Raw genomic sequence first — 14966 nt, forward strand, 5'->3', positions numbered from 1 at the left:
GAAACCTCCCTGCCATTGCTCAGAGTTATGTGTTACCTCATTATTTTGGGGCATCATCATCATCATCACCAAAGTACTGTGTCAGGAAGAATATTGAAAAATGTGGGAAATGTGGATAATTCCCCACCAGAGGTACAATCAAGTGCATTTCCTCTTTTGTGTTTCTTGCTGATTTTTTTTTTTTTTTTTTTTTTTGAGGGAAGGAGAGAAAGAGCAAGGGAGGCGCAGAGGGAGAGGGAGAGAGAGAATCTTAAGCAGGCTCCATGCCCTGTGCAGACCTCATGCAGGGTTCTGTCTCATAGTAGTGAGATCATGACCTGAGCCGAAATCAAGTCATGACCTGAGCTGAAATCAAGAGTCTGATGCTTAACTGAGTGGGCCACCCAAGTCCCCAGCTGATTTTGTTTTGATACTATAAACCAAAGGATTCCATGGAGTCTGGCTTACTCACTGAAGCCACTCATGTTCCAGAGGTGAAGAGAGAGTCTTATAGACATCTTCAAGTTCATTGTGGTTTTAGTATTTTTCCACATGCTTTGGATTTTCTCCAGGGCTAAAAATGTGATGCCTTTCTGAGGAATTACAAGTCTTTATTTCAAAGCCAAATAGTTTGGTGTATTATTGTATTGTTGTATTAATGTTGAGTATACAAAGGACATTAGTGAGACCCATCACAATCAACTTCCTCTGGGTATGTTCAGCCTGTATGTGAAAGAAATCAACAGAGGCAGAAGGAGAGATAATTCAAAGGCTGTGGCGGTGAAATGGCTTCTGAGGCTGTGTGGGGTCTGAACTTAGAGGGTTTTGAGACCTCACGTAGACAGCTACTTGACTTAAGTCACCTGTCATTTTCCTGTAGGAAGACAGAATCTGTAAGATCTTTGGATTCTTTTAAAAAAGCTTGTCTGATTAAAACTGAGTGATGATATCACCAGCATGGAATGGTTTAAAATTATCTCGCTTTCCCTCAGATATGTTCAGACAGTTTTAGGTAGTGGTATCAAAATTATGTTAATTTGGTAAGTTGGGTTATTACCTTTGGTGAATCAAGAATGAACAGAATCCTATTCAAAGACTCATACATGATTCTAGTCTGCAGCTTCCCAGTGGGTGTGCTGTCAATATGTTATATGTTCCAGGGGCAGGAGGTTTGTGAGAAAAAAGGATCTTTGAAGTTGGATAGATTTTATTTCCAGTTCTCAGATTCATTCTGTACTTATTTATAGTTAAATTCTGGTCATATTAATCTCTCTGAATCGCAGGTTTCTTTTCTGTGGAATGAAGTCTAAAAGTGGCCCCATTATTGTGGGAGGAGTTGAGGGGAGGATGTAGGACACCTGCAAAGAAATGCATTGTGTGGTTATTGTGATGTTGTGATGTTGAATTGTTCTAGCAAGGATTCTCCTTTCCTTTTCTTGTTTTTTGTTTGTTTGTTTTGGTTTTTGTTTTTTTGGTGTGTGTGGGTGTTTTCCCTCCTCTTATTGTTGGTGTGTGGTAGAGCTTTGCCTCAGTCTTCAGTGACTCTTGAAACTGATCCTCAGGGGCGCCTGGGTGGCTCAGTTGGTTAAGCATCCAACTTTGGCTCAGGTCATGATCTCATGGTTCATGGGTTCAGGCCCCACATTGGGCTCTGTGCTGACAGCTCAGGGCCTTGGAGCCTTCTTTGAATTCTGTGTCTCCCTCTCTCTCTGCCCCTCCCCTGCTCACACTCTGTCTCTCTCTCAAAAATAAATAAAGATTAAAAAAAAATTAAAAAAAAAGGAGAACTTTTGTTTATTTATTTTTTAATTTTTTTAAATGTTTATTTATTTTTGAGAGAGAGAGAGAGAGAGACAGACAGACACAGAACATGATCATGGGAGGGGCAGAGAGAGGGAGACACAGAATCTGAAGTAGGCTTCTGGCTCTGAGCTGTTAGCACAGAGCCTGATGTGGGGCTTGAACTCACAAACTGTGAGATCATGACCTGAGCCCAAGTCAGAGGCTTAACCGACTGAGCTAACCAGGTACCCCAAAGAAGAGAAAGTTCTACACAGAGTGGGGCACCTGGGTGGCTCAGTCGGTCAAGTGTCCAACTTCGGCTCAGGTCATGATCTCGTGGTTCATGAGTTTGGGCCCTGCGTTGGGCTTTGTGCTGACAGCTCAGAGCCTGGAGCCTGCTTTGGATTCTGTGTCTCCCTCTCTTTCTGCTCCTCCCCCACTTGCATGAGCATTCTCTCTCTCTCTAAAAAATAAATAAACATTAAAAAAATTTAAAAAAATGATCCTCAAATTTACAAAAGTATGTATTTATCAACCAACACAGTGTAACTTAATAACAGCTAGTGGTGAATGTGTGCTTGTGTTCTGACGGTGGATATACCTTATCTCTTTATTTGTCGTAACACATCTAGGAGGATAGGCAAGGGCACTCACTGTACTAATTTCCTATTGCTGCTGTGACAAATTACTAGAAACTCGTGGCTTAAAACATCACAAATTGACCAACTCACAGTTCTGTAGGGTAGAAGTCTGACATGGGTCTCACTGGGCTAAAATCAAGGTGTGAGCAGAGCTCTGATCCTTTCCAGAGGTCCTAGGAGAAAATCCATTTTTTTGCCTTCTAGAGGCTTCTTTCTTACATTCCTTAGTTTATGGCTTCCTTTCTTCATTTAAAATTTTTTTTTTTTTTAACGTTTATTCATTTTTGAGACAGAGAGAGACAGAGCATGAACGGGGGAGGGTCGGAGAGAGGGAGACACAGAATCTGAAACAGGCTCCAGGCTCTGAGCTGTCAGCACAGAGCCTGACGTGGGGCTCGAACTCACGGACCGCGAGATCATGACTTGAGCCGCTGTTGGCCAACCGCTGTTGGCCGCTTAACCGACTGAGCCACCCAGGCGCCCCCCTTTCTTCATTTTAAAAGCCAGCAATGTAGTGTCTATCTAACCATTGTCACATCTCTCTCTGACCACAGTTGGGAAAGTTTTTCTACTTTACTAGATTTGTGTGATTACCCCCTTCTCAGGATAATCCAGGATAATCTCTCCAGTTTAAGGTCCTTCATCTGAATCATATTTTATTCTCTTTATTTATTTTGAGAGAATGAGATTGCAATTGACAGAGGGGCAGAGAGAGAGAGGGAGAGAGAGAGAATCCCAGGCAGGCTTCGTGCTGTTAGCATGGACCGGATGTGGTCTCAATCCAGGAGAACATGACCTGAGCTGAAATCAAGACTTGAATGCTTAACCGACAGAGCCACCCAGGTGCCCCTGAATCATATTTTAAAGTCCCTTTTGCCATGGAAGGTTAACATCCACTGGTTCTTGGGTTTGGGGCATGGGCAACAAGGGGCATTATTCTGTCTACCACAACCACCATTCTCTTTTTCAATATGAGGACCATAAGGCTTAGAGATAGTTGAGGCCAGTGGATTTACCAACACCCACCGACAAAGTAAGATCAGAGCTAGTTTGGAATGGAAGTCTCTTTGATTCTGAATCCTGTGCTCTTAGCCTCTTTGTTACATGCAGTTCTGGGCTCTCAGCATGTGATTGTACCTTAACGTTAAAGGGGGTTTATAAGTGTTTGTGCGGTTTTAAAAACAGTTTGGAGGATTCTAATGTTTCTGAGTTAAAATGATTTGTCCTGAGGTAGGTGAGGAATTATGGCCAAGATTGGAGTTTATTTGTCTGTGGGTTTATCCTGAAGTGTGGGTGTTACCCTAAATTCAGCATGTCTGTTTTTATGGAGACTTGACTGATGAATGATCAGAAGAAAGATTAAGCCATAACTATTGAAAGTAAAAATGAACTTTCAAAACTGATCTACTTCATGGACAGCAGCAAAGATTCCATCTGTTAAAATATGGGTATGAGTCATGTTTCACAAATTTAAAAGCAGACATTTCCTTAATTTTTTGAAGGGCATGATAGAGATTTTTAATATGTGATGTTTTGTGAAGGTCTCGTTTTCTTTTGCTCTGCTACTATATGCATTCTTGCAGAGTAGATTTTCTAAAATTATATACCCTTCCCAATTTAACACAAAATTACTTCATATCCGCACCTGGCACTTAAATTTTGGTTTAAAAGAAAGCTGTGGAAATTGTATGTTATTGGCATATTGCAAATCACCAACTGTGATTCTGCCACTGAAATTCAAACAGCATTTGTTCGTGACACAGTCCAGATTTCATAATACTTGTGTTTTCTAAAAATGCGGGAGATAATTATTGAAACTAATATACATGTATAAGTTCTTCCATGTGTGGCATTTAAAGGCTCGTTCTTTGTAATTTGCAATCTCCATTTTCAGTTTGCAGAAAGGACTTGATTCTTCAGAGAACACACCATTGTAAAAAGTTAATAACAAAACTTGAATTTCATTTGCTTCCAATTAAACACCAAATGTCAGAGCTTAATATCTTCAAAATGCATATTAAGCCACACACCTTGTGAGAAGTCTTATGATATTAAAATCAAGGATGAAAATTCAGAATCTCAGTGAAGAGCTTAAAATGGATATCATTAGTTTATCAGGGTTACTGAGGTACCTTGACTTTTGGCTTTATTTTGCAAGTTCAAAATTATAAATTGGATGTTACTGGATGGATGAGCATTCTAGTGCAGGGTTATCAAATTATGGCCTGTGGGCCAAATTTGGTCCACCACCTGCTTTGTAAACAAAGTTTTATTTAAACCTATTTTATTTAAACCATGCTCATTTATTTATGTATTGCCAGTGGCTGTTTTTATGCTACAATGGCAAAGTAGAATAGTTGTGAGGGAGGCTGCATGGATTGCACAGCAACAAAAATATTTACTATCTAGATCTTTCAATAGTTTACTGACCCCTGATCTAGTAGAATGTGTGTGTTACTAATCCTGGGAGATTCTTGCCAGTCAGTGTCAGATAAATAGGCTGATTTTATTTCTGTATATGGAAACTTCAGTGTATACATACAAACACCTTTCCATTTTTTTAACTGCTAAGGATTTCTTTCCCCATTTATATTGCTTATTGTAAGGTTGAGTGGTCCAACTATTTGTCATACTTTAATTTCTTCTTACCACTTAACCTCCCTCCATGTTGTTTAATCAGCTAATTATATATGATGCCACAGCAGGGTTCTGAGCTTCATGTTTGTTTACATGTCTCTGTGACCTTAGGTTTTCTTTTTTTGTCTTATGAATTAATTGATGGTATATAAATGTTCATGGAAATAGCATTTGCTCAAAATGACACTAGTCTCTCAGAAATAAAGATTGGAATGATTAAGTATTTACCATGGTCTGTAAATTCCTCTTACTGTCCTTTAACTGATAGGACTATTCACATTGGAAAAGCTTGAATTGGAGGTAGAAGGAGTGGGGATTTTGGGGGTCAGTCATGGTTCCACTTTCCTTGGAAGCCAAGGTTAGTTTGCAAGCATAGAATTGCAGTGTGAATGACCAAGAAGGTACGACTGGTCCTTAGATCTTCATTACTCTGAGATTTTCAAGGACTGCCACTGTTTCATGATAAAAAGAAATAGATTGAATTTTAATTTTCATGGTACTTTGTAATGCTGTATTATGATATTGTAGTTTTGAAATAATTTTATATTTGAGAAAAATTGCAAAAATAGTATAGACTGTTTCCACATACCCTTCATTCACCTCTAATGTAATAGTGGACATAACTGTAGGACATACCAAAGGTAGGAAACTAGTAACATTGAGTCAATACTGTCTGTAGCCCTCATCTGAATTTTGTCTTTTTTTTTTTTTTTATAAATGTATGATTTATAAATGTATGACTTTTTTTTAAATGTTTTTTTATTTTTGAGAGAGAGAGCACAAACAGGGGAGGGGCAGAGAGAGAGGGGGAGGGGGACAGAAGATCCAAAGCAGACTCCATGCTGACAGCAGCAAGCCCATTGAGGGGCTCAAACTCACAAACCTTGAGATCATGACCTGAGCTGAAGTAGGACACTCAACCGACTGAGCCATCCATGCACCTCTTGTCTCTTTTCTACTAATGTCCTTTTTGTAGCCCAGGATCCAGACAAGGACCGCACACTGCTCTGTCTCTTCCAACTTCCACAATTTCATAAGCTTTTCGTTGACTTTCATGACTTTAATATTTTTAAAGAGTTATTTTATACAAGGCCCCTTGAGTTGGATATATCTGATGTTTTCTGATGATTAGATCAAAGATACACATTTTCAGCAGGAATCACACAGAAGTAATTTTATATCCTTCTCTGCATTTTATCAGAGGGTGATATGACTTATTACTGGTGATGTTAACCTTGGTAAAGTGGTTTCTGCAAGTTTCTCCCCTGCAAAGATACTATTTTTCTCTTTTTAATTGAAAAGTATTTTGTGGGGAGATACTTTGAGATCTGCAAATACCCTGTTTCTCATCATATTCTCACCTAGTAGTTTTAGCTTCCACTGGTGATCTCGCCTACAACAACTATTGCTGTGGAGATTGCTTGGTGATTTCTTCTATTTCCATCATTTCTTCTATAACTATTAATTGCAATGCTATGGTGTGGAAGAGCTGTCTGTTTTCCACCATTAATGATTTCTCCAAAGATTTACTTATATCATCATGGATTCACACATATTTAGTTTATTTTGGGGCTAAAATCTAACTGTATTATTATTTACTTGTTTACAGGTTGTCTCAGCTTTGGCCATCGGGACTTCTTTCTGGTTGGCACCTGATTGTTTTTTTTTTATAAACTATGTTTTTTTATTTTTTAGAGTCAGAGAGACAGAGCGTGAGTGGGGGAGGGGCAGAGAGAACGGGGGACACAGAAACCGAAGCAGGTTCCAGGCTCTGAGCTGTCAGAACAGAGCCCGATGTGGGGCTCGAACTCATGAACTCTGAGATCACGACTTGAGCTGAAGTTGAACACTCAATCTACTGAGTCACCCAGACACCGTCCCTTTCTTTTTTTACGTTTATTTATTTGTTTTGAGAGAGAGAGAGTGTCAACGAGGGAGGGGCAGAGAGAGAGGGAGAGAGAAAGAGAATCCCAGGCAGGCTTCATGGTGTCAGCACAGAGGCCAGTGCGGGTCTCAAATGCACGGAATCATGAGATTTAGACCTGAGCCAAAACCAAGAGTCAGATGCTTAACCGACTGAGCCACCCAGACGTCCCACACCTGATTCCCTTTGATGTGCCTCCTTCACTTTTGAGTACTGCTTTACTTTTTAGCATTGCCAAGGTGTTCCAGGCCCATCTATTATTTTCTCTGCCCCAACCCTGGAATCAGCTATTTTTCTAGGGAGCCCTTGTTCATTTATTGGAAAATGGTATCAGAGGCCAAGATTCAGGCACTTGTGTTCCTTCACACTGGGTGTGATCGCTTCTAGGACCTCTCAGTGGGCTAAGAACCACACATGCATTAACATTCATCCATCCCTATCTTGTCAGTCTACCTGCCCGCTTACAAAACCACATATTTATATTGATGCCTGTAATTTCAATCTAACATCACAGAATTTATTTCCTTATTTGTAATTTCTGTTTCTGACAGTGAGAATTTTGACTTTCATTATTCAAAATATTTTTCTTTCTTATTCATTACTCGTGTGTGTGTGTCTGTCTGTCTAATAGTGTGAGAATTTGTAAGCCATGCACTTGTGAGAAACAAATTTATGTGAAAGTTGTTTTTTTCTCTAACCTTAGATTAAGCAGTGAAAATAGTTTTCTAAAATTACTTAATTCTTTTCTCTCCTACCTCCTTCATTGTTCCCATTTTCTTTCTTTCAACCCTGTTCTTAGTAACTTCTGGGCGATAACTGTCTTTTATCCTTCCTATATTTCTTATGCACAAATGGGCAGACACATGTATAATTTTTAATACTCTTTCCTACTGAGTGAAAGGTACCTTCTACCTTTTGCTGTATATACAGTACTATATATCATACATATGCATTACATATAAAAATCCATTTTCTTTTCCTCTTAGTATATCATTTACAAAAAGATTTAAATCGACCCTATTTCCTTTAGCATTCTGTGATATAAAACCATTTTATTATTTTTCATCCTTAGAGTTTTGGATTTGAAATGCACAACTGAGAAATAAAAAAGTAAACCATCAAAACTCAGGGAAAGACTGTTTCTTTGAAGTTTGGCTTCCTAAGACATAAAATTTCTGGGTGCTTAGATAGCAGTATTTCTCCTCTATGGATTTATGTCCAATGTGGTATAAGTTTTTGGTAGCAATTATAAATGCCTTTGTTTATAAATGCAAATTTACCTTCCATTTCTAGCTGGTGGCAGTGTTTGATGAGCAAGATCCACATCATGGAGGTGACGGCACCAGTGCCAGCTCCACGGGCACCCAGAGTCCAGAGGTATTTGGCAGTGAGCTGGGCACCAGCAGTGTCTCCGCCTTTCAGCCTTACCAAGCGACAAGCGAGATTGAAGTGACACCTTCAGTCCTTCGTGCAAGTAAGTGAAGGCTCTTTCTTCTCTGCATGTTTCATCGTAATTTGCAGGGATGCCAACTCTTGTTATCCAGCCATGCTCCTGTGAATGGAGTTCATTATCTGTTTTTATCAAAACTGATTAAGTTTAGGACCTGGGCAAATGTCTTTTGCTGGAGAGGTAGGCAAGATTCTTCACACATTAATATATTAGGCTTATTTTACTTTGGACTGGTAGACTTTTAATCGCTCACCCAAGGTAAGTAAGGATAACTGTAAAGTTATATTACCTGAATTTTTCTTTCCGTGTATTTCTTCTGAATGTTAGATCAAATAGGAAATAGTCAAAGGCCTCACAGTGAATCAGAGCATAGCATCTCTGATAATCAACTTGGATACAGCCATTACTTGAACTCTATCTAAAGAGCAGGTGATGAAGTGACTGCAGGGATAGAGTTATCTTCAGAGATTTGGAAGAGTGGCTGTTAGAATACATTCCGCAGGAAGGAAAATACAGGGCTTCTTGAGTTTATATTAGGAATTTGGGGTCATAGAGTACTCAAGTTCTAGAATATTTGCCTGAATAATTCTGTCTGCCATTCCTACAGATTTAGTCAGAAAAGTGAAGAACTTTTGGTAAAAATAAATTCAGTGTTTGTAATTATCTAATCTTATAATTGAGCAGTTGTTAAGAAGGTCCATTTCAATAAATTTATAAGTTAAAAATTGTTATCTTTTAGTCACATTTATGTAGAAACATTGCAGTTTTCAAGTGCTGTGTGATTTTGCCAATAGTCTTTAGTACATCTTCGTGTATAATAGGTAATAATATATAATATTATATATTTTATATTCTATATTCTATTATATATTATATATTATATATTATATATTATATATTATATATTATATATTATATAATATTATTTATATATCATTTATATATAATATTTATATATTATTATTTATATATAATATATTATTATATATATTATATATAATTTATTATTTATATATAATATTTATATATTATTTATTTATATATTATATATTTATATATAATATTATTTATATTATTTATATTTATATATAATATTTATATATTATTTATATATATTATTTCTTTGAAGTTTGGCTTTATTATTTATAAATAATATTTATTTATATTATTATATATAATATTTATATATTATTTATATATAATATTTATATATTATTATATATTAATATACATAATATATAATATATAATTGTATATAATTATATATTATATATATTATATTATAATATCTCTATAATAATACACAGAATCCTAAATAGAATATAGTTAGATAGTATTTAGAATATATGGTTTATTCTTATAAAGTTTAGGTTTGTATGCATGTATAAACATATTTTTAAACTAATTTTGTGGAAATAACGTTTGATTACTAGATGAATATGCTATTTTAAAAACCTTGCTGGATTTACTTCAGGCAACATTCCTCAAAATGCGAGGTATGTACCATGCATGGCATGGTATGCAAGGCAATATGTAAGTGGTACAGTAGTTACTTTTTCAGTTGTATAGCAGCTCATTAAGTCCGTGTTTTTAGTGGTTGCTTGGAATAAACTCACTTATTATTATTTTTTTTAATGTTTATTTATTTAGAGAGAGAGAGACTGTACATGCGAGTGAGGGAGGGAGGGAGGGGCAGAGAGAGAATCCCAAGCAGGCTCCACGCTGTCAGTGCAGAGCCCTACATGGGCCTCGATCTCACGAACCATGAGATCATGACCTGAGCAGAAATCAACAGTCAGACACTTAAGCGATTGAGCCACCCAGGTGCCCCTAAATCCATTTATAAAAAGTAGATTGCCCAAATGTGATTTAAAGTAAATTTTAAGGCTGTCAGTGCCGAGCCTGCTTGGGATTCTGTCTCCCTCTCTCTTTGCTCCTCCCTTGCTCATGCATGCACACTCTCTCTCTCTCAAAATAAGTAAACTTTAAATTTTTTTTTTAAACGTTTATTTATTTTTGAGACAGAGAGAGACAGAGCATGAACAGGGGAGGGGCAGAGAGAGAGAGGGAGACAAAGAATCTGAAACAGGCTCCAGGCTCTGAGCTGTCAGCACTGAGCCCGATGCAGGGCTCGAACTCACAGCCTGCGAGATCATGACCTGAGCCGAAGTCGGACACTTAACCGACCAAGCCACCCAGGCGCCCCAGTAAAACTTTAATTAAATAATACTACAGGTATTCAGGTGCCTGATATTTGGAAAATAGTGTCTTTATGTGAATAATTGCACCCTAATATACATAGTTAAATATAGAGCTTTTTCTTATGTTGTTGTTGTAGTTTTTCATTCATGTGTTTTATAAAGCCTGATGTGCCTTTAATGTAGCTGCTCCTTAAAAAAGTGTTGGAGGAAAGGTAAATGCTGTCTTTATGTTAAGAAGAATTTGAATGGCATACTTTCCATCAAGTTTTGTCTTTTGACTGTTCTTCACTCAGCAACATTTCTTCACCACCACCACCCACATTTGGCCGGTCCTGTTGTGTTAAAATTTAAATGCTGTTTTCAACACAAAATCTCTCTTTTACCTTGTCTTTATTGAGAAAAGGAACTTTTATTTGAACCATTTGAAATGTCTTATAGCCATCAGTGGGAGAATATGTAAATATTACTTTTCAGTTCTGAATTTTATATGCTAAGTTTATTTAGATTTTATGGTTTGGGCAGCCCCTGGGCAAGTGTTTGGTAAGCATCTACTAAACACAAGGTTTAGTGACTATGTAAAAGTTACCCATTATATACGAATCCCCTGTCTATTAAGATGATTGGTCATACTGTATTAATACCACTCACTCAAACATAGTACAAGAGTTGGAGTATGATGGGCCAGGCATTGTGATAGGTGATGAGTCCAGAGTTGAGTTAATAAGGCCTCATCCTTGTCAAAAAGGAATTTATGTTTAGTGGTCTTCCTGATTTACAAATATAGAAATAAAGAATCTAGTGATATATAGAAATTTGTGGAATTGGGGAATAATCAAATCTAATTAAGTGCATGGTTAATATAAGGTTTCAGGTAAATAAACTCCTAATACTTAAACTTAGAGAAAGAAAGTGATAACTCTATATGTTTTCCAAGTTTTGCTATGAATGAATTCATTCCTCTACTTCTTTGCATGAAGAATTGATGTATACAATTTTTTTTTTCTGAGTAAAGCAGGGAACGTTAAGTTTGAGAATTAAGATAAAGCTTAGGTGGATTTAATACACAGAATTCTCATATTCAGGTCTTTTTATGCTTTTTTATAAGTTGACACTAGTTTGTCCTTGTAATACATATAAAGCAAGAACCTTGAGGTAGTTAAATTAGTGGTTCTCAGGTATGAGTGATATTTTCCCACAAGGGATAATTGAAAATATATGGAGATATTTTTGGTTGTCACAACTGGCAAAGATGGGGTATACTGTGAGCATCTGATTAAGGCCGAGGATGTTGCCAAACATCCTACAAGGCATAGGACAGTTCCTCACGTCAACTATCCTGCCCCAAATGTCAATAGTGCTGAGGCAGAGAAACCCTGAATTAATGAATCATCGTCTTTATGGTCAAAATAGCAGTTATCTAAGAGACGTTAAAACTAACACTTGATAAAAATTTTCTTGAGCCTAGTATATTGAACAGTGTTCTGAATAATACCCTTAAACTGAAGGACAAAAAATGATGACTAGCTAATAATGATATTCCTCATAGAAGGTAATCAATAGAGGGAATTATGGGCAGTATTACACAAACAGTGCAAATATAAATATTAGCACTAAAATAAGTTTTTTTTAATTCCAAAAAATGTGCTTTAAAAAATGAAAAAGTAAATAAAATAAACCACATAGTGAAAGACTATATAAAAAGCTTCATAGGTTGGAGAAATCAAGTAAAAAAAGGATAACCATAAAGAATAGGTACCTGCAGGGAATGGAGAGAATAAGATGAACGAAATGGAATCGAAGCAAGGCTGACTTAAAACCTCTTGTTTTGTATAGTTTGCATTCAAAGCATGTTATATTTTATGTAGTTAATAATCAAATTTTAATACTATTAATAGTTTAATAGTAATTCTTAAAAATCATTTGACATAACCAAACATAAATTATACGTCCAGTTGGTTGCTCAGTCATCCAAGAGTAGCTATTTCAGGTAACTATAAATATTAGTAATTTGTACCATCAAGGGAAGATGGAAAAAAAAAAGCATGAAACAAACGAACCTTGCAACAGTTTGTTGTTGGTAACATTGGTACCATTAGTCTTAGATTGTTGGGTGGATATTATGAGATGGAGGAAATGAAGAATTATAATAATATTCTAATTCTATTTCTTGTGCCATTGAGGATTCAGGTTTCGGGGTATAGAGGAAAAGGAATACAGATACAACTTAGAGTAGAATACATAAAAACCCCATGATTCTCAATTTGAATAGGACATATAATGAATCTATGGTGTGTTTCATTTCACACACATACAAAAATAAATAAAAATAAAAAGAAGGAGGAAGGAAGGGAAGATTCTATATGCATTTACTGAATATGTCTAGAATTAATGCCCCAGCCCAATAACTGAACATTCCCTGATATCTAGACTGTACTTTGGGAATTGCATTTTCCATTCAAAAGGACCAGAACTGTCCTTTTGGACATTCATGGAGAAATGGCTGAATTCTGGTTCAGGGAGGAAATGTAGGAGATGATTCTGGATCATCCTGCCATATAAGAAAATAATGAAGCTATGAAAGATTACTAGAGTTGTGTCAGCAGGGCCCAGGAGTCATATGGAAGTTCCCACTGGCACAGGAGAGACTATTAGAACATTAATCAGGTTAGTAAATAGCAATGTATTCTTGAATTCATAATGACGATAAGTAAACAAGCAAGGATGGGGTGCCTGGGTGGCTCAGTCAGTTAAGTATGCGACTTCGGTTCAGGTCATGATCTTGCAGTCCATGGGTTTCAGCGTCACGTTGGGCTCTGTGCTGACAGCACAGAGCCTGGAGTTGCTTGGGATTCTGTGTCTCCCTCCCACTCTGCCCCTCCCTTGCTTGTGCTCTGTCTCTCTCTCTTTCAAAAATAAATAAACATTAAAAGATTAAAAAAATAAGTAAACAAGCAAGGTGAAGGATACTAAGGGATCAACTTATTATTTGGGAAACTGATAAAAGAATTAAAGAATTAGGTATCTCTCCTCTCTTTCCTGTATGAATAGTATTATTGGGTAACTAAGTAGTAGATGAAAGGGAAGTTTCTTTGTATAGAAGTATCATAGCCAATAAGTGACAAAGTAATAATAGAATTAGAATATTACTAATTTGCCATTCCTGATGAAATAATGAATCTATGTACTTATCATCAATTACTTGCTAATATAAAAAAGATAATAAATTGAGGAGAGTGGACTAAGTATCATGTGCCTCCTGATGGAAGAATATAATACTATGAAGTGGTCTTGACAAAAGAAATTAAATTTCAATCCGATCAAACATCTAGATCCAACTGCCAATTTTCTAGAAAATACCAGATACCTGGAAGCATGTTAACACCATAGGGATGCAATCAGTCAGGTCAAGACTGTGGGAAATTATAGAAGTCCAGTGACCCAGGTTCTTCAATAGGTCAAGTGCAAGGTAGGGGAAAGAGATGGAGAAAGGAACACAGATTAATAGACACCTAAGAGACACAACATCCAATCATAATGTATGAATCTTGTTTAATGCCTGATTTAAATGAAACGGTACAACAAACGAATACCAGTCGTAGGCTAATTGGTGAGTTGAGCACTGATTGAGTATTTGATATTAAGCAAGTATTTATTTCCTTTTACATGTGCTATGTTACTGAAATTATTTTCCAAAAAGTCTTTATCTTTTTGTAATACATACTGAGTTAGGTTGTTGGAAATGATATATCTGGAATTTGCTTCAAAATAAACAGGCTGGGTAAGTGAGGAATGGGTAGCTGAGTGGCTATATGGGGATTCAGTATGCTGTTCTGTTTTCATATGTGTTTATAATTATTCTTAATAAACGTGTGTGTACTTTTTCAAGGAAACACATGCATAGTGCTCTTATTTAACAGTTTCACAGTTTACTTAATTTCAGTTTTTCTTCAGCTTTGTTTCATTTAATGTAACTCAGAATTTTAACCCAATATATTTTTAGGCTTGAATATCTTTGGTTAGTCATCTTTTCAAATTTCTCTGAAACTAAGAAAATATATCCAAGTTTTAACTCTTAAATTTTTCATAAAATGCAGATATACTGCCCTCCCCTCCCCTCCCCTCTCCATTCGTGAAGACTTTTTGTGGAGGTCAGATGTTCCAGGGAAGTCCGATCTTAGAATCGTGCCAGGTTCCTTTTCACCCCAGAATGCTAAATTTTAATTTTTTTTTTTTTTCAACGTTTTTTTTTTATTTATTTCTGGGACAGAGAGAGACAGAGCATGAACAGGGGAGGGGCAGAGAGAGAGGGAGACACAGAGTCGGAAACAGGCTCCAGGCTCCGAGCCATCAGC

General features: G+C 36.6%; 1 protein-coding gene across 22 annotated transcripts in view; it reads left to right on the forward strand.

Moving 5' to 3' along the window:
• Window positions 1-14966, forward strand: part of PARD3 (par-3 family cell polarity regulator) — a 668338-nt gene that overhangs the window by 259564 nt on the left and 393808 nt on the right. For all 22 annotated transcript variants that reach the window (XM_058681495.1, XM_058681510.1, XM_058681501.1 and 19 more), the window contains one exon: window positions 8257-8437. In XM_058681495.1, the coding sequence (XP_058537478.1) occupies window positions 8257-8437 (181 nt within the window). The remainder of the gene's footprint in view (window positions 1-8256; window positions 8438-14966) is intronic.

This window comes from Neofelis nebulosa, chromosome 8, assembly GCF_028018385.1.
Source record: "Neofelis nebulosa isolate mNeoNeb1 chromosome 8, mNeoNeb1.pri, whole genome shotgun sequence".
Classification (NCBI taxonomy): Eukaryota; Metazoa; Chordata; class Mammalia; order Carnivora; family Felidae; genus Neofelis; species Neofelis nebulosa.